The 20,914-nt window shown below is 37.5% G+C and overlaps 2 protein-coding genes across 3 annotated transcripts in view; both read right to left on the bottom strand.

The window, feature by feature from the left end:
- Window positions 1-20,914, bottom strand: part of Tmem242 (transmembrane protein 242) — a 33,082-nt gene that overhangs the window by 7,925 nt on the left and 4,243 nt on the right. Inside the window, exons 3-4 of one of the 2 annotated variants that reach the window (XM_010625212.3) lie at window positions 18,796-18,933; window positions 3,152-5,243 (exon numbers count right to left, since the gene is read on the bottom strand). In XM_010625212.3, the coding sequence (XP_010623514.1) occupies window positions 5,217-5,243; window positions 18,796-18,933 (165 nt within the window). In that variant the 3' untranslated portion in view covers window positions 3,152-5,216. Of the gene's footprint in view, window positions 1-3,151; window positions 5,244-18,795; window positions 18,934-20,914 lie in introns of those variants that run through there. The other variant, XM_010625211.3, reaches the window with a different exon arrangement.
- On the bottom strand, window positions 460-18,866 carry Ldhal6b (lactate dehydrogenase A like 6B). The gene is made up of 2 exons (XM_033763300.1): window positions 18,796-18,866; window positions 460-3,139 (listed from the first exon to the last, which is right to left on the bottom strand). The coding sequence occupies exon 2, from the start codon at window positions 3,078-3,080 to the stop codon at window positions 1,935-1,937; it is 1,146 nt and encodes a 381-aa protein (XP_033619191.1). The 5' UTR covers window positions 3,081-3,139; window positions 18,796-18,866; the 3' UTR covers window positions 460-1,934.

Below are 20,914 nucleotides of genomic sequence, written 5' to 3'. Positions count from 1 at the left end.
ACAAAGTCAAAATCTCAAGGGCTGGAAAAGAAGGAATAGGAATTCCACAACTGAGCTCTAAAAACTTCACAACCACCTAGAACAACTGAACCATCACTCTTATGGCTTGTGTCTAGATGTCCTCCCAAAGCCTCATGCAGTCATAAGTGAGGCTTTGTCAGAAATGGCTGAATCTAGAGTGTGTGACTGACTCATGGTGCAATGGTAGGATTAAGGCCAGGTGATTACTAATCAGTCCACTGATTGGTTTGGCACTGCCCCAATCCCGGTGGCCTGGATACAATGTAAGTGACACAAAGGGGCTTGTCTTGTCCCTTGCTTGTTTGCCTCTGCTGTCTTTTGCTTGCCAGGAACTGGTTCTCCTCTGTGATGCCCCTCTGCCAAGCCATCATGCTTTGGAGCCAGCCAGTTATGGACTGAAACCTCTATAAATTTTAAGCTAAATAAACTTTTCCCCTTTTAACTTTGGGTGTTAGTTATTTTTGTCTCAGCAATGAGAGAAAAGTAACTAAAACAATCCCCTTTTCCCCTTGTTCAGAGAACTCAGTATACCAGTTAGTCCCATCATATGACACTGTTCCTGGGAGAATCAGAACATTCCTAGATAGCTTCAATAAAATACTGAAGTATAAGAGCTCTCATCAGCATGTAAAGGGACCCTTTTAATGGAAGGGTTACTGTCCTAACTCTGATAACATTCAACTAAGAAGCAGTGGCTTGGTTCACAGAGCAGATGCTTTCAGCTTGTTGATATGCGCAGGATCCAAAGATGTGTTAGAACATGCTTTTTAATTTAAATATTCAATGGCTTTAGGAAAGCTAACATGCATTTTATAATCCACTCCCATTTTCTGCATTAATACTGTACTATTATTTAAGACACACATCTTACTTTCTCCTAAACTTACTGATCACATCTACAAATTCCAGAATCTATAGTGAAGTCAATTAATTTAGGGGTAAAAGTAAACTGTAATTTTCTGAAAATACAATCCCTCAAATATGCCTTAAATGGGCCAATTCATATGATGATTAACAGTAGGGCCCAATTCAAAAGTTTTCTATCACCATGAAGTAAACTGAGCAATACAGATGGCCCTGAAGCAGGTTCCTGCCAAGGCCCACAGTACTGCTAGAGCTAGGTCAGTAAGGATAATTTATAACATGTCTTGATGTAACAGAACAGCTCTCATAACAGTTCTCAGAGGCAGTTCTAAAATGCTTTTACTAAATCAGACTTTATTTTTGGCAACTGCAAAATTTAGGGATGTTTCCTTTCCCTGCCAAATCAGTGACAGTAACTGTACCATCTCTGTCAGGCTTCTTTCTAATATGTTTTCTACTTTATTGCATTAACCATAACAGCTATTACCTGCTCACTATTATTTTCATATCTTAACCTGAATGATCTTGCTTTGAAATCATGTGTATGTATACACCCTACATGCAACTGCAGCTCCATTTTGTGACCTCTTTTTAATGACTCAGCTGACAGCTTGACACAGGGAAATGAAGGCAGCCTCAAGACAGATCCATGACAAAAAAACTTTGTGTACATTTATTTCTACATTGTAAAGTTATAACTTTTTAAATGATACATAAATGAACAAAAGCGTAACAACTTAGAATTAGCACTTGTTTAATGAAAATTAGAACACACTAACATCCTACTTATTTTTAGACCAGATGGCACCTACATATACTTATAACACAAGTACAGCTACATCAGAGGAACCAGATATTTTCTTAGTCACTTAGGAATTGTAAAAAGTACCATCAGCATCTGGATGCTAAATTTTAAAAATTGAGGGCTTAAATAACTACAGAACTCTCTCAACTTTCAGGAATTCAAATTTCCAAAATGTTGGCATATACAGTACAATCTCATATCTACTATCTTATCTTCAATTACTTCAGAATGATGGCTTCAGATTTTAAAACTTAAGCTCCTTCTGAATTCCCCAAAGTGTTTCTGCACTCTTTTTTAATTGGGCCTCCTCTTCAGGAGTGAGCTTTATCTTTATAAGGTCTGTTATACCATTTTCTCCCAGGATACATGGAACACTGAGGAATACTTCTTTATCTATTCCATAGAAGCCCTTAATTATGGTGGAAACTGGATGTGTTCTCCTTAGGTTCTTCAAAATACTTTCTGTCAAATCAGCTACAGACAAGCCAATGGCCCAAGAAGTATAACCTTTCCTTTTAATAATTTCATAAGCACTGTCAATCACTTCTTTGTGAACATTTTCCCACTGCTCGGGATCTTCATCAGTTCCTATTGCTGTGTTCACATCCTTTAGAGGGACACCAGCAACGTTAACTCCACTCCATATGGGAACACTTGAGTCTCCATGCTCTCCAAGGACCCAGCCATGACAGCTTTCCGAGTGGATACCAAGTTTTTGCCCAATTAAGAAACGGAAACGAGCAGTATCCAGATTACAACCACTTCCTATAACACGGTTTTTGGGAAATGCACTCAATTTCCAGGATACATAAGTTAAGATATCCACTGGATTGGAAACAACAATCAGCTTGCAGTGGGGGCTGTACTGCACGATAGTGGCAATCATTAATTTAAAGATGGCTACATTTCGCTGCACTAAATTGAGGCGTGATTCTCCTTTTTCCTGCCGTGCCCCCGCTGTAATAATCACTAGACTGGAGTTGGCAGTGACACGGTAATCTTTGCTGCAAACAATATTTGGCATTTTCACGAAAAGGCTGCCATGTTGAAGATCCATTACCTCGCCCTTCAGTTTGTCTTCACTAACGTCCACAAGGGCAAGTTCATCAATCAAGCCCTTCAGCAAGATGCAGACAGCACAGGCCATGCCCACGGATCCAGCTCCTATAATGGAGACTTTACTGTGACAAACGGGCTCTTCTGAGGTGAAATTCTTCATAAGCTCACGCTTCACGGTTGCCATCTTGGACACAGGTGCGGAAGGCCAGGGGCCGCTGAGCGGGATATGCATTGCCTCACAGGGCCGCAGAGCCATCCCTGGGCCCCAGAAACTTGCCCCCACTGCACTTGCTGTTTGGATGGCCCGCAGAATACCTGCAGCTCCCCTCATTGTTGCTCACTCAAGGGATGGAGGAACAGAGTAGAGGAAAGTGGTACGAAACCCACAGGCTAGATCATGGAGGCACAAAAGAATGAAGCCGTTGATCGTTGAACTGTTACTGAACTGTTACCGCGCAAACGCAACTGAGCAACGCCGTCCACCCCCACCCCCATCCCCCTGCCCAGCCTAGGCCCATCCTGGCCTTGCTTACTAAGGCTGCACAGGCTTCCAAGTCCTCTTTAAGTCAGCTTAGACTACTGCTTCCTAAAAGGTTTCCTTTCCAGCAAGTAAATCCTGGAGTTAGTTTTACAATCGCATAATCACTTGTTTTTGACTCCTCGTGTAATAGCCCAACCCAGATTCCTGGTATTACTAGTTTACTATTTTTACTATGCATGCCAAGAATGCTTCTATCACTACAGATGAAGATAACATTAAAGTATGTGCTGCAAAAGTGCATATACAACACTTTACCGGTAGCCTCTTGCACCATTTGCTAATATCGTGAAATAAATGGGCTCTGTCTTCCAGTGTATCCAGCTGAAGGTCCTTTCATTTATAAAGGATTTCACTACCTGGACCATGACCCACACCTGGAGTGCTTAACAACCAGTGGAAGTGAGTGCAATCAGTGAGTGCTTAACAACCGGGGAAGGGGCAGCCTGTGTTTTAAAACTGTGATAACTGAACACTCACTGGGAGAACATGTCCCTTCTTTGTCGTATCAAAGAAAAGCCTGTGATCCCACCTCATTTAAGAATAACAAGTAGCAAGATGGTCACATAGCTTTCTGTTAAAATGAAGGTATCTTTTAAATAGTCTTAAGACGATAGATTTTTAACCAATGCTCAAGTCACATTATTGACTTAAGTAGTGAAATAAAGTTACTTAGCGGGTACAATGTGACATCAATGTGTCTTACCTTTTCTGCATTTTTCTGAACAGTAAACTATTTCCTTTCAAATTTTCAAGGAGACGTACACTTTACATCTGATGATAAAGCCAATAAACTACAAAGTCCCAATAAAAATAATGCCTCTTTCTCCCAAATTATCAACAATTCTGACTGTGTTAATGATTGCTCAAACTGCTGTCTCTTGTTCTAAGACATTATGCTCTCCCAGAATGGGGCATTTTGGTACATGTAGCACTTTCATAATTAGCAAGATGAGTTCAGTTTTATGATAGTGAATACTGACAAAATAAATCATTTATGTTCCTGATTTGAAAAGCTATTATCATTCTTCCTGTCACTGAAATGCAGTCCAGGGGAAGAATAAGCAAAGGAGTTGGTGAGGGGTGAGGAAAGGGCAGCACTTAGTGGAGTGAAGCTCTTACAGTCTTGTTTTATTGTTTCATATATCACCAGAAATATGAATTTTCTCCACAAGCAGACTTACAGTAGCTATCATCAAATTAAAAACAAATTTTAAAAAATGATCTTTATTGACTGGTGGCCAACATTTTAGAGGAATTCTTTAAAAAAGACCAACTTTTGATAGTTATCACTTTTAAAATCCCAGTCTTCACTTGAAATGTTTTAACCTGATGATAGTTCTCACCTTCTTGCTATAATGATTCCTTTGACCAGTCAAGTCATTTTCCAGGATAAGTGCTCTTGAGCATGAAATTCAAGGACATAAAGATGGTTTCTTCTAAAGTAATTTTCTTCCTAGAGTTTGAATCTCTTCAGAAATTTGATGATAGCTGCCTCTTTATTCTTTCTCTTTAGCCACACTAAATAAATTCCAAGGGGGAAAACTCTCCAAAATAAAAATACCTCAATCAAAACAGTGTTTAAAAATTTATGGTAGGAGAGATGTATATGACCTCCAGAGCAGATTTGTCTACTAAAAGATGTGAAATGCCAAATATAGCCAGACAGTTTCCTAATGGCTTTCTATCTTAGATAGCTCATTATTCTTTTTGAACTGAAACTGAACTCAAATTATCTATTCAAAATGCAGTGTAGTATTGCAGTGGATGAAAGAATTACACCTTAATACTTTTGGTTAAACCACTAAGTCTGGAGAAAGTGGGAAATCAAGACAACCAGCATGTTTCTGGATGTAGAATGGCTGCAACTTAGTCACTCTGTTCCAGCTCCCCTTCCTTCCTTTTCTATGTGAGTCTGGTTCCAATACTTCATCTTCTCACTGTCCTCTGCCAACCCTGAAAGCAGAATGGACTTTTAAAATTCTGTCATCACTATTGTACTTTGTACCTTTCTCCAGTACAGAATCTATCATACACAACTAAATATAAAACAGTTAATGTGTCATTCTAAGAGGGATCACCCTTATTTACCAGCACATCCATCCCTCGTCTTCTAGAACTCTGAACATGAATAGGGATTCAGTAAATTCTTGTGGTAGAAACAGATGAATAAATCTATAGACTTGAGTTAGACTAGAAAAAGGGCCAAGGGTGAATAAGATGGAAAGGCAGGGATAGAGACTCTAGCTGGTGCTAGAATTCTGACAACAGACATGAGTAAAAATGGGCAAAGTGATGCCTGTTTGGAGTAGTAATGCTCATGCATACATTTCCAATATTGTAAGGTTGTAGATAAATTAAAAGATTTCTCAACTCTTTTCAGACCAAGTTAAAACACAAAACAACAGAGCTGTGGATTTAGCTCAGTGGTTCCGCCGTCTGCCTCACAAGCACAAGGACCCGAGTTTGATCCCTGGTACCAAAAAAACAAAAAACACAAAACAACAAAATCTACAGTGCTAGAAACACAGTAAAATAAATATGCAATGACAGGGAGAATATTTTTATCCTCAAAAGTTATTTAAAATGCTTTAGTTTTGGGAACTCTTAAAAAAGGGAAATCTTTGATTTGGAAAAGAGGGATACAATAAAAACAATGTTAATTAACATTATAAGTGGATTGGAAAGCGAGGAGAGCATCATATAAATATAACTTTTTAAAAAGTTTTCTTTGTGATTTGAAAATTATAAAATGCACCCAATGATGAATGTAACTGTACTGTATACCTAAAATGTACCAATAAACTCAATGAGAAAAAAAAGAAAAATCATAAAATGCAAATTGTAGTTTTAAGACAAATTAGTGGGTCATAGTCCTGTTGCTCCTAGATACTAAAGTAACGGGTGCGGGGGCTTTACAAATCCCATTGCACATGCTTTCCTTTGTCAGCGGAACCCTAAATGCTGAGGAAAGGACAGAGCAGGGTCATGAAGTCTGCTTCCAGCTGGTGCAAAGGAAGAACATCAATTCAAAAAGCAACAACTCCCATTTATGGAATTAAATATTGTAAGTTGACATGCCAGCTTTTTACCCAAATTGTATTTTTGTTTTTTTAAAGGCATTTTTATACTTTTTTTTTTTTTCCTGAGGTGCTAGGAATCAAACCCAGGGTCTTATGTATGCCAGGCAAGTAGTCTACCACTGCCAGTCCAGCCCTAAATGGATTTTTTTTAAATGCAATGTTAAAAAGCCACTTGTATTAGTTATTTTAAAAAGGAAATTATTTTAATGTGGTACAATACATGAAAAAAAATCCGTGAATCCAAATATTCTAAATCCTACCTGAAATTTTATGGCTATAGATTACATGGACACCATTTTCTGAATTCACCCCATTTATTCTCTGTGATTGGATTAAGTAAACCATACGGTAGTCCAAAAACAACAGTTTTGCTCACCACCCCTCATGACATCAGGTGATGAGGATTATGTTTGTGCTTGGAAGTTACTTTCATTTTGTGATAGAAGCTAAAATTAACTTTATAAAGGGAAAACTGCCAAAACAGATTAACTCTGTGTGGTAAAAGTTAAATTTTAATTGCCCCAAGACTCTGTCTAGGCAAAGAACAGAGTCAGCAGTGGGGACCAGGGGTGCAAATGGAGTTTTCAGGTGGGGTAAGCAAGTGCAAGACTCAGAGGCTAGAAGAATGCAGACTCCTGTATCTAGATCTCCAAGTGGGATAGACAGCTAGTACAGACACAGCTGGACTCTTAACAGCAGCACCAGAGACATTTTGGACCATACGATTCTCTGTGGGCAAGTGTCCCATGCAGTGTAGAGTGTTTAGCAGTATCTTTTACCTCTACCCACTAGATAATAGCAGCACCACCCATTATGACAGCTGAAAGTGTGCCCAGACATCATCACATTTTCTGGGGCAGGGTAAGGGTACAGTTTTGCCTCTGGCTGAGAACCAGTAAGTTAGAGTAAGCAGAGGCCAGAGTGAAGAGACATTGAGAAACAATAAAAGGAACTTGGATTTGATTCTCAAGGGAAAGGAGAATGCCTGAAATGGTAGAAGCAATGTGAAAACATTTTATTCAACAAATATTTAATAAACCCCTAGTACATGTATGTGACTATTATAGGTATGAGGATACAATGAACAAGATAAAAATGAGATCTCTAACCTACATTTTTACAAAGACTGATAATCAAGAAAATAGTTAATACAGTTTCATTTCACAATAGGTTCAGTGAAGAAAACAGGATACCGTGAGAGAGGGACTGACTGGTAAGAATGAGATGGCTATTTTATTTCAGAACCAATGGTCTGTGGGAGCTTCTCTGAGGAACTGTAATAAATTTAGGTTGAAACCCAGGATGGTAACTCTGAGGACCTGGGTAGGAGTTTCCTGGGCCAAACTAGAATAAAGACCCTAAGCAGGAATAAGCCTGGGGCGCTGAAGGAACATGGTTGCGGGGGGCGGGGGGCTGTGGCAGTTCAGGATGAGGTCAGGGTGGTAGGAGAGGCCTTACTACATAAACCTCCTTCAACAGGAAGCTATTGAAGGATTTTAAATGAAGGAATGATATGATTTGACTTACATTTTAAAAATAGGTTGTATGGAGGAAAAAAAATCTAGGTGAACTGAAGGCAAGGCTGGGAGATAAGACAGAAAGCTGTCAATGCACTAGGCACAGATGAATGCAGATGGAGAGAAAGGAAGAAGTGAAGCTGTGTTCCAAAGCAGGGTCGACAAGCAGAACTCTCTCACGGATTAGAAGGGATGAAGGGAAATGAGACAATCCAAAAGGATTCTTGCCTGGGCTTTTTAATTTGAACTGAGAGGATGGGATGATGGTTTCAGCCTCCCCTGAATTGGGAAAGGTGAAGGGAAGAAAATGTTGGGAAGAGGTAAGGAAATCAAGAGTTCATGTTGGGATGTGGCCGCTGGACCCGTCCCTAAGACACCCCAGTGCAGATGGATGATGTGTACTTGGGAAGCAAGTCTGAAGGGCTGGAGCTGCACATCTGGAGCTATATGTCACTTTTACAATGCCAGTGGCTTGATGAGAGAACCAAAGGACTGGACACGGATGGAGAACAGAAGTCTGTATGATGATACAGACACTGACAGTACAGGCCAGCTGGGGGAAGAGCCAGCAAAGGAGACCAATGAGGTCAGAAGTGTCTCAAAACCCACAGGACAATGCTTCCTGGTGGACAGGAAGCTTAACTGTGTCCAGTGCTGCTGGAAGGTCAAAGAACAAAGGATAAAAACCTGGATTTGGCAATAAGGAGGACATGGGTGACCTGGATAATAGTAATGTTAGTACAGTGCCAGGTAAAGAAGCTGGACGAAGGAAAGAAAGCAGAGGAAGTGGAGACTGCAATTATGGACAACTCTTTTGGGAAATTTTTCTTCAAGGGGCCAGACAAATGGACTGGTTGGTAACTGAAGGACAAGGAGTATCAAGGAGAATTTCTAGATACAGCATATCTGTATGTGCTGCAACAGAGAGGAAGAAACTGACAATCAACAAAGGCTGAGGGCCCTGACAGCAGAGAAATCCCTGGGTGATGACCAGAGGTGGCAGGGGAGAGCCTCTGGTAGCAGCATGAACATTTTATCCCTGGTAAAGCAGTACAGATGCAGATACAGAAGTCTAGGGAAGGTGAAGGTCCAAGTGCCCTGGTAGTAGTGTGGAGAAAGGATTGCAGAAAGGCAAGGTGGGAGGCAGGGAAAACAGAGAAGCTGTTAGGATTATCTCCAGGCAAGATGGTGCCCCTAACTACAATGGTGGTGGGGTGTGGACAGGCAAGATTTGTGAGATGGGGTGAGAAAATGTGTGGTCATGAATCGGCAACCTGGTTCTTCCCTTTGATAAGGGAGAAGATGCTGCCATTCGTGGGGAGTGACAGAGGAGTAGGCTGCTAGTAGGCCATCATGAATATTCATGATGCCCACAGATTCCACAGCATAGTGTCTAGCCACAGGAACCAAAGAGCCTGGAGCTCAAGGTGGGGATGAAGTCACCATGTGATTGGAACCTGTGAAGGACAAAGATGAGGGCAAAGGAAGGACCCTAAGCATAATTGTGTGTCCAGTAACATTACAAAAGTAAATGAAACAGCTGGAAGTGACAAGAGCCAACCAGGATCAAGAAAAATTATTCAAAAAATAAAAGAACCATAAAATCCCAGAATATGTTAGCACAAGAGCAAACAACTGATATACCCAAGTCATTATGAAAAAGTGAAATTATGTTCAGCACAATTTACATGGTGGAAAGATATATAGCTTCCTTAACCAAAAATTTTTCTTCTTAAAAATAAGCCAGGCGTGGTGGTGCGCGCCTGTAATCCCAGCACTTGGGAGGCTGAGGCAGGGGGATCGCTGTGAGTTCAAGACCCGCCTGAACTACATAGTGAGTTCCAGGTCAGTCTCAACTACATAGTGAGACCCCGTCTCAAACCATCCCCCCAAAAAAATTTTAGAAATATTTCAGTTACGAAAATTCAATTTGAGAGAACACTTTCTTTTCTGATATACTGGTAAATGAATAATATGTAAGTATATTAACATATCTATTAACATAGTTCTATTTTATAACTTTTTTTTTTTAGACTTTTAAGTGATTAACCAATAACAGGTAATAGGTAGCTTTTTTTGGTACTGGGGATCGAACTTGGGACCTTGTGCTTGCAAAGCAGGTGGTGGAACCACTGAGCTAAATCCCTGGCCTGGTAATAGGTAGCTTTAAAATTGAGGCTTAAACTGAAGCACACACTATCAGGTCTTCAGTCTACTTGTTTTATTTGCAGAGATCTGCTCATGTAAGCCCAAACCTAAGTTGTATAACAGAAACAAGGGAATCCAAAACCCCAAGTGAAATCAAGGATATCTTGCCCCTTGTGGAATACTGCTGGGAACATTCTTGAGGCGACTAAGCCCGATCTGTGTCAGGCCTCTGAACAAGGCCTTCAGACACAGCTTATCAATTCCACCGACTGCTGCCCATTCCTACTTTAAAAAATGCTTGAGATCCAATGTTACTTAGGAAAGTGGCGGGTTTTTAAAGAGGTATTTTGGAAATATGGCAAAACAGCACCCTTCTCCTAGAAGAAAAGCACACTGGTCATTATATCTCATTTTGAAATGAGCAAGACCCGGCAACTCAGACTGTCACCCAACTGCTCCTCCATGTGCTCCCGCCCCCCAGCTCCATATTAAGTCGAGAGAGTGGCAATAGAAAGGGAAATAAGGGTTATAGAGATGTTCACGTCACCTCAGACTTGAACTTACCGATGCACATGCTACCTCCAATTTATTTTATAATGATTCCTCAATCTGTAAGCTGTATGACAGCCAAGAGCTCCACAGAAGAAACACTTGCTGCAAGATCATGACTCTGTTCTGGGAGTTCTAGTTAGGTACAGTCAGGAAGTGGAAGCAAGACCCCGTGTGGTGATGAATGGTAACTGGATTAAGACACTGAAGTATCTTCCTGGGGGGATAGCCATGATTTTTGGAAGCACTGGAATCAGAATAGGCACAGACCAAAACAAAAGTTGTTTTCCCCACTTTACAGGCTTCCTTTGCAGTCACTCCAAAATGGAAGTGGTTAAACAATTTACCAAAAACTCAGACTTGTTTTTATTCTGAACTAAATTAGTGAAAGTTATATAATACTTAAAAGTCTATTAATCTTCTTAGGTACTTTCAAATTTAAAAATATCTAGGCTACTCCATAGTTTTACTTACGTATGGGGTCTAGCAGTTACTCTAAATGCTACTTCATTTAAAATTAATAAGTAAAGCTAGGTGTGGTGGCACATGCCTTAATCCCAGAACTTGGGAAGCTGAGGCATAAGGATCACCATGAGTTTGAGGCTAACCTGGGCTACATAGTGAGTTCAAGGCTAGCTTGAACTAAAAGAGATCCTGTCTCAAAAAACAATAAAGATTAATAAATGAAACTAGTGTAGGAATAAATACACTAATAAAAGATTTATCAGAATATTGGTAAAAATTTACCAAAGACTCAAAAGAGAGAAATTTGATTGTAATTAGCAAAAGACCTCAGGGTAGTCATAGGGTTAAGAGGTGAGCCTAAATATTAATATAAAATTATACGGAGTAGTAGCAACTATAAAAAAGTACTGGAGAAAAAGAAATCTTGTAAGAATGCATCCAATATTATCCTACAGGAAAGATATACTATTACTTCCCTTAAAAATCTCTCCTTGAATAGGAAAGTGAAATGCTCAGTTTTAGAGAGTAAAATATATCACATTTTACTGTTTGCTCTGCAAAGAAAAGGAGGCCTGGGTTGTGGCGAAAGCAGAAATATCTCTATTAGCAGATGGAGAGGGAACATGGGGCCTGGCGAGGTTTGCAGAACTCTGATCACAAATTATTTCTGTAGTCTTTACAGCAGCAAAGACTCAGCAGGTGTAGTTTTAAAAAGTAGATGACTTCCCATCTATCAGATTGGCAAAAGTTTCAGCACACTACAAGCCACTAATGGAAACATGTATGTGCTGTCAGTATCAATAAACTTTTCTGAAAGATCATTTAGTAACACATATAAAAAACATTTTCAAAATACATTTAGATTCCACAGTAATATCTCCTGTCTTGAGGACAAATTCTCAACCAAGAAAAGTGTAGTAAGACTGATGCCTATGAATTCACTATGGTGTTTAATAGTGAAAAATTAGTCCCACCGGCAGGAGACTGATTAAGTAGATTATAATTATGCAGTGGAGTACCATGTAGTCATTAAGAGTGATGGAGATTTATATACTCTGCTGTAAGATTTCCCTGTGACTGTTCAATGAAAAAGTTCCCAGAGTATTATGTCCAGCACATAGCATTTCTGTACAATTCTATACACCAAAGATCTACAGAATACGTTTGAAAGGATGTTCTTACTCTGATTAGTGACTGCAATTCAGTGTAATTTCTCCTGATTGTTTTCTTTTTGTAATTTTCTACATTGACTTTTTTAAAAAGTATGTTTCTACAAAAATAATTAACCTTTTAAAAAAACAAGATAGTCCTAAATATTTTCTTTAAAAACAAACGCTGACATATGTACTATATTTTGGATCTTGTCCCCACCCCCCGAAGCTTTATGTTAAAGGCCTGGTCCTTGGGGTGGCTCTATCAGGAGGGGGTAGAAACTCTGAGGCAGGTATTATAGGAGGTCCTAATATGTGCCCCTGAGAGAGATTTTGGGACCCTGTCCTGTCTAGCTTTTCCTCTTTGCTCCCTGGATTGTGATAATGCACCCCTGACATCACCATCCAGCACCCCAACAGAAGCCCAAGGCAATGAGGCCACTTGTTCATGGACTGGGACATGTAAAACTATAAGCTAAATAATATTTTCTTTTAGAAGTTAAATATCTCAGGCATAGTGATATAAACAAAGACAAATATCTCTTATCCCATAGTAAAATGTAATAAATAAAAAAACTACATTTATACATGAATTTTAAAATTTAAATATCTAGATAATTTAAAGTAACTTAAAATGACCTTGAACATTTTCATTCATGTTTTGTTTTGTTTTTTTAATAACACATGAGGTTTCAGCTCCTGAGGTCAACAGGTGTATGTTATGTATAAATTCTTACTATACCAGGTAATTTCATTCTATACAAGCCACAGTAAAGGGTAGCAGTGGTGACTCAGCCAGTCCTTTGAGATGACAACGTCACAGATGAACGTAGTGCACAGGGCCACAGGCAGAGAACATGCTCTCTTCTATAAAGTTCTAATCATTTCAATCAGTAAATATTAAGATATCTGACATTTCTCCTTATAAGAGGAGAAAAAAGACAAGGTAGCCTAGCCATAAACAAGCTAAATTTCTCCAGAAACCCTTCAACCAATAAATAATAAATAAATAATTCAGTAAATAATAAAAAGTAACAAAATTAAAAAGTCACTGCTCTTAAGCAATGTGTGAATTAACTATAAAAGACTTTTTTTTTTATAATTAGGGAATTACTACAACAACTTAGGGGACTTATCTGAACTACTACTCTCTAAACTACCTGCCCCAATAAAATAATCTATCATATTGCCTTGGTGTTTACTCACCTGGCCTCAGTGGGCAGTCATGTGCACAGCTGATTTAGGGGCTCATGAGCCCACAGGAAAGGCGCAATTTTTCATTTTTTTTTTTTACAAGTTACTGTGATGAAATCAATGTTATCTTAAACATATTCAAATGATAGTTCAAAGTAATTACTGAGCCCATAAAGAACAAGCAAGCTGAGCTTGCTGCCCAAAGACTTGTCAGGGTTGAAACTGCTGATTTCTACATAGGCAGCATGGATGCCACTGTTAATCCTGGGCAAACTTAGTGCTTTGGTCACCTAATGAGACAGCTTCCATTAGCTCCTCTTTGCAAATTCTAAATAGATGATAGACCACTGTATAAAACACAAATGTATATTGCTTTTAATGTATTATATGTATTCTCTGTGAAATAAAATTTCATAATAGTTATGGATAAAGAAAGACTAAAACAAAAATATTTTTAAGAAACTGAAGTTTTGATTTAAACTTTTATAGCATGTTCTCTTTTAGGCCAGCAGATGTAGCTGTGAATTAAAATAGGAAATATAGTTACTTTTGTCAAGCTGCTCGAGGCCAGCCAATAGATGGCACCCTTTTGGGGGGAAATTGGGTTAATAGCAGAGATTCAATACAATATAGGGTAGCTATTGACAATTATTTGACATTGGAGTATTGGAGTAGATTTTGATACCTGCATTTATCTAGAAATAAGCATCTCACCTATTTATTAGCTGCATAGACTTGAACTAGTTCTGTTCATCATTTTCTAAGATTGTTACACTTGGTCACAGAAAACTGACATTTCCCCCAAAATGTAGTATTTAGTGATACAAGTTCACATCAAAATTGTAAATGCAGGAGCTTTCTAAATGCAGAGTTGAAACATCATATACAGCTCTCTGTAAGCCTCAGAACAGTGTCATTATGAGTCTGCTACGAAAATAAACCAAAAAAGCTTTGGGCCGGGCATTTAGCTCAGTGGTGCCCCGCCTGCCTGGCAAGCACAACACAAGATCCTGAGTTCTATCCCCGGTACTGAAACAAAACAAAACAAAACAAGAATTTGCTAGGAAAGGGAGCAGGTAAGGACTCAGATAAGAGCCTACTGGGGAGCCCTGCCTTAGCACCAGTGCCAGGATCAGGGTAGGCCGACTCCTCAATGAACAAACCATAAGTTAATAAACATTACTGCCTTTAAAAACTGTGTCCATGTTCTGCAGTCATCTGAACAAAATTATAGACATTCAGCACATTCCATTAAAAAAAAAAAAAAAAAAAACAAAGAAAAGAATAATATCCAGACAACAGCCAAGTTCTGTTGCTGCTGTGGTACCTGGCACCATTTTTTCTATTAGCCTCTTAATCATCATCTGGAAAGAGAACATTCTAGAGTAATATCATTAAATGTAGCTCTGATAAAGCACGGTCCCTACTATGTATCATAAAGCAGGTACTAGATATTTTACATTCATAGAGGTATGATACAGTACCATCCTACATCGATAATACTAGATTCAGTTTTGGTTTGAAATTTACTTTGTCTGCAAATATATATATATATATATATATACACACACACACACACATATATAAATTGAATTTTGGGAAACTTTAACGGTGCTGCCAACTTTGGAAAAAGTCATCCCAATTTGCTGTGTTGACTTGGCATTGTACAGAAATGGACAACCATATTGGTCTAGAAATGTTAATTTATTTTATTTTTTTTTTCCATGTGTACAGGGGTAACACATCATACTAAATATGTAAGGTCATATCTAAGTGGGTTTGATTACACAAACTAATAAAGTATTCTCTAAATAATGAAAAAAGAATAAGATAAGACTATAAGAGGGAGAAGCAATTTAAATATGTTCAGGGACCATTTTCATCTCCAGAATTAAGGATTATTTTGATGTTACATCATTGCCTTTTCTCTTTTACTTTCCTTTTTAGTTTTATTTTAGGATTCCCTATTTTTAATGTTCATACAGAGATTTATTTAACTGAAATACTAAATAGATTCTTTGGTGTGAAAAACTATAATAGTACACAGGATCCTAATGAGATAATTAATAATGTGAAATAGGAAGTAAAGGGCTAAAGGTGTAGGGAAAGTGGTAAGGGTGGGGGAAAGGTAATAAGGGAGAGGAAAAAAATATGAGAAACTGAAAAAATGGAAATAAAAGTGTTTGTAAATGGGGAGGGGAAGAGGGGGTGAAGGGATGGCAGGGACAACGGGAAAAATGAGAATTAAGACCTATTATGTAAAGGTACAGAATCCCAATGATGAATGTAACTGTATTTGTATACCTAGATTGTACCAATATCCTCAATAAAAAAGAAAAAAAAAATCTGTGTCCATGGAAAGACATCAAGTGGGCTCATCTTCGGTGAGACTTCTCATAGTGCAGATCAAACTGATATGCCTAATAACCTATGAATGAGGACAGCTGTGTTCTCTTATTAGACACGAAGATGTAATATAAAAGGATTCCACAGATTTTTATATTCAGTAGTCCCAATTATAAAATATTTTTTCTTCCCAAAATATTATAGGTAATAATCCTCTTATTAGTGTCATAAAACAAAGAAGTTCATGTTCTAGAAACTAAAATAGCAGTCTAGCCTACAAAGCTAAATTCTCAAGTGTACAATAACCTAATTTTGTTGGTCTATGAACATTTAGATTGACTCATTTTTATGACACTTATAAATAAAAAACTATTCACATTTTCATACCTTAAATTTTTACTCATTTTATGACCCACAGTACTAAATACCTGAAACACTGGAAACATCACCTGCCAATTATATACAGTCGATGTAAAGTGCTAACAGGCTATTGTTTTCAGAGAAATGAGCAACTTAATAACTTCATTACTAAGTGTTTGCATGCCCCCCAAGTTGATTTTAAATGTAGTCAGAGAAATGCCATGAACTCCTAGGTAGCTGTGTTTTATTTTCAGTACAAATAAAAACAAAATCTTGTACAATTTTTTAAAAAGTAGTATTACTGTTAAAGTGATAATTTTAAGAAATAAGGGAAGTAAAATAATTCATCCATAATTCATTCAGATATTTCTATCAGATACCTCTCCTCCCAGTTTTTCACTTATTTTCAGATACCTGCTCTATTATGTGTACATATAGGTATGAATTTTTGTCTTCCATGTACCACTATAAACTAAACATCTTTCTATTGTGGATAGCATAAAAGAAGGTCTTCCTTTTTATGAGAAAACAATGGCCAGTCTTATACCAGACTGACATCAACACCATGCTGAGACATGAGGCCTTCATTGGAGATATTCCAAAAAATTTAAATTATCAAGAAATGTGTGGATTATGTCAAAATCAAATTACTCCCTGGATCCTAAACCCTTCCACCTAGACTTTTATGTCTTTCTCAGCTATTGGTGGTAAAACTGAAAAAAATACTAGCTCCTAAAGATTCATACCTGGGTTCAAATCTTGACTTTGCCAGTTACAAATTACATGATCTTACACAAGTGAATTATCTCTCTGTGTTCCAAAGTTCCAACTGCCTCACTTATAAAATGGGAGTTATTACTATCTGCTATATTGTTACTATGAAAAGCAAATATTCTATGTCTAAAGTGTCTGGTACAGTGCAAGAAAAGCAAGATAAAACTGAGGTAATAGCAACAGTCATAAAAAGTCTTCCAATCAATTAGGTTTCCTAATTATTCTAGCTAATTCCTAGTTCATTGTTACTGACTACCTAGCAAAGTTACTTTAAAACTAAAGGTTGGTCAGACCAGAGAAGAAACACTATACTTTGTATAGCAGTGTATTTTGAGTGAAAAGTACAATAATGCCCATGTTTAGTTATGACTAAATGTAGAAAGCTCAATAATGTTTATAAGATTGCTCCAGTAATCCCTCCCTTGCCTCAGTTTCTCTCTCTCTACTGAATCACTTCCATCATCACATACACGCCATTGTCATATACGTGCTGACTGAAAACAAAAAATAACTCTAGACCCTTTCCCCCTTTCTGGATATGACCCCATTTCTTTCTTTTCTTTTACAGCAAAACTTAAGATTTTTCTGTACACACTGCCTCCAATCTTTCTCCTTTATTCTCTTTTGAATCCATTCCACTCAAATACCCCACCACCATCTCACCAATGACCACCACAGTGCTGCACTCAGGGAATATTCAATGCTTATGGTGTGTAACTTCTCACCAGGATGCAACACAGTCAATTGTTTTTCCTTGAAATGTTTTCTATTCCTGTCATCTAGTCTCCGTTTTGACTCCCCTTTCTCATTGGTAGAGAAATCTTTGCTACTTTTCCCTCATACTCCAATCTTTAAACCTGAGGAGTACTCAAGGGCTCCTTCCTCAGACTTCTTTTTTATCCTCGCTGCTTTGGTAAATTCAACTGATCTCATGACTTTAAACACTATCCATATACTGATGAAATTTGTAACTCTACCCTGAACCTCTCCCTGAATCGCAAACTCCTGTATCTAACTGCTTGACTCCCCATGTGGCTAACAGATATTTTAAACTCACAAGTCCCAGATGGAGTCCCTGATATTACTCTCAACACCTCCTCCCACACTGGTCTGTATTCATTTTCTAGTTGCTCAGACCAAACCTTGTAAACATCCTTGACTTCACTTTGTTTCCCACTACACATCCAGTACATAACCAATCCTTGGTGACTTCACCTACGAAATATATCCAGAACCTCTTTTCATCAACTTCACCACTGCTACCTATTCCAAACTATCACCTATTCTCATTTGTCACAAAGAGCCTGGTTCACAGAACTTCCTACATATTGTTTTAAAAGAAGAAGAGGGCTGAGGATTTAGCTCAGTGATTCTGCTGCAAGGTCCCAAGTTCAATTCCCGGTATCAGAAAAAAAAAAAAAAAAAGAAAAGAAAATGATTATCATTACCGTATAGCTTTTTAGTTTGGGGTATAAATTTTATATATTCACATATATATAGTAGACATAATGTATGCACATTTAGGTTCTTAGGATTTTTTCTAATAACATGTACATAACATATTAATAATTTAAATAATTAATTTTAAAATATTTAAACTATTTTACAAGGGTATTTATAAATATGGATTCAAACAGCAGAAAAGTTCTAAATAATTTTGCTGAACAAGTAGCTAACATCAATTTACAAAAAATCAATATTAGCTATAAATTAGTCATTCAGATTTGAAAAACTTGCACTGTTTATTATTTACTAGAAATGAGAAGTTTGCTTAGATACTGGTAAGAATTTAGTCACATTCTCTGTCATTACTTTTCAAGACAGAGACCAAAACATATTCAAGTTTGAAAACCATAAAAATTTAGACAACAGAGAGTAGAAGAAATAGCCAGATGCCAATTACAAGACTGCAGTTACTTACAGTGTGAACTCCTAAAGCTTTCCAGACTGCGAAGCTGATCACACCAACACCACACCAGGCATATAGTGAGCCCCAGCCCAGTGCCCGCAAGGCAAGAGAAGACCCACTCTCTGGTAAGGCAGCTGTGGCCATACTGCCCTGCAATGAAGACAGAAAGACTTGGCTAAAACAATCAGTTCTGAAAGGATAAACATGCTGGAAATGTTTGGAAAGAATTGCAGTACTCTCTGCATAAGCAACATGAAGCCCTGGGAGGCAATAGGAGCCCAAGATCAAATAGCAGCTTTGCTGCTTAATAACCTCATGACTTCTCTGACCACAGATATGAGTATGGAAGGCACTGTGCCTATTAATTTTTCCAGGAAAATCTTAGAACATTTCATCAAGATTTCTAGAAGCCTTCATTTGCACTTGCATTTCCATTAGAACGTTAATTAGCTAATCTGATAAGAAATAGCAAATCTTTAACATCCTGTCTTACACCTGGAAATTTTCATTTACTAAAGTCCTTTTCCTTTGCAGACAGTTCTCTTTGTAATGTTCAACCTATTACATAGTACAAGCTTTTCTTCTATTTTTTTTGGGGGGGGGTGGTTCTCTACCCCTGAGCAGCACTCTATTCATCTGTGTTTTTGGTTTTTAATTTTGAAACAGGGTCTTTCTAAATTGCCCAGTCTGGTCCCAAACTTGAGATCCACCTGCCTCATCCTCCTGAATAGATGGAATTACAAGTCATGTGCCATAGTGCCCAGTATGTCTGTGATTTATAACAGTGAGTAATTTCCCTAGTGCAAAGAAAGATTCTGCTTTGTGGATCTGCATCCCCATACCCAGCAGCATGACTAGACCTGGCAGGTACACAGTATCTGCTGACTGATAATTTTTCTAGATATACCCTAGACTTAACCAGATCATCAAGAGATCTTTCTTTAAGTCATTTTCTATGACATAAAATAATATACTTTCTAACTCTTTTCCTATGTTGGTTTAATTTCAGCATGATTCCCCAAATACCACACATTTCACATAAATCAGCTCACTTTTAAATGCCCTGAATTTTCATCCAGAAGCAGTGGCACTAACCAAATATTATTTTACCAGGGTCAGTTAAATGCTTTGGCTTAATTTTTATTTTAGAAACACAGATTAAAAATCTATTACTTCCCTAGAGAGGACAGACTTTACCTAGGTATATATATATTTTTACTCTCTACATAAACCCATGTTTGTTTTACTAAATCAAGTTATTAAAAAGTGACTATGTATGAAAATAACCCTTAATGACACATTACAATAAAGTTTTAATTTTATCTAACTTAGATTCTTTTTTAAAAATGTGTACATGTCACTATTTGTGCAATATCAGTCTCATAAACTGTGAGATGAAATGAAAATTAGTTATAATCAAAATTAGTCTACATGCTTTGAAAAATAAATTTTAGTGGAAAGTTGATGTTAAAAAATTGATGTTAAATTGATCCTTAAGTTTTACACTTGATCTTAGCCAAAAGACCGAGAAGCGATTGATCCTTAAGTTTTAAAAAGTCTAATCATAAGCTTTTCCTCTGGGGAAAAATGTCATTCATACCCTCTATTCAAAATTTTCAAAAGGAACATTGGTTGACTTGCTGCAGGAGAAGATTGACTTGCCAAAATAATGTTGCTTTAAAAGAGCTTTAATATAGCCACATATGCTACCATTTGAATTTATATTTTTGTATACATAAATAATGCAATCACACACACAAACACACACACACATTCTAAAAGCTACACTTCCCTCACTGCCATATTACTTTTTAAAAATTAAAATAAAAGTACATATATTTGGAAGTAGAATTTAACAAATCACACTGCAGTTATGATACTTAGGACCCAAAGATAAAAGATTATTTTATAAATGAAAGCTTTGTAGTTATAATACATCTACATCTAAGGACACTAGTACCCCTTATCTTCTAACTTTACCAGCACCTTTTGAGAAAAGATATGACAAGAAGTAATCTATTATTCACATACTGTATGCAGGAAATACAAAGTGCAAATTGTTCATTTTTAAGGTCTACTGCAAAACTTTTAAATTTCACATTTTTAGCTTTTTTCAATGTAATTCTGGGAT

Source organism: Fukomys damarensis, unplaced genomic scaffold (assembly GCF_012274545.1).
Source record: "Fukomys damarensis isolate Sample0158 unplaced genomic scaffold, DMR_v1.0_HiC HiC_scaffold_14, whole genome shotgun sequence".
NCBI classification, from domain to species: Eukaryota; Metazoa; Chordata; class Mammalia; order Rodentia; family Bathyergidae; genus Fukomys; species Fukomys damarensis.
Note: the sequence above shows the minus strand (reverse complement) of the source record. Positions and strands in the feature narration are given on the sequence as shown.

Excerpts from the sequence above, each read along its gene's own strand:
- Ldhal6b (XM_033763300.1), bottom strand. The coding sequence starts at position 3,080 with ATGAGGGGAGCTGCAGGTATTCTGCGGGCCATCCAAACAGCAAGTGCA.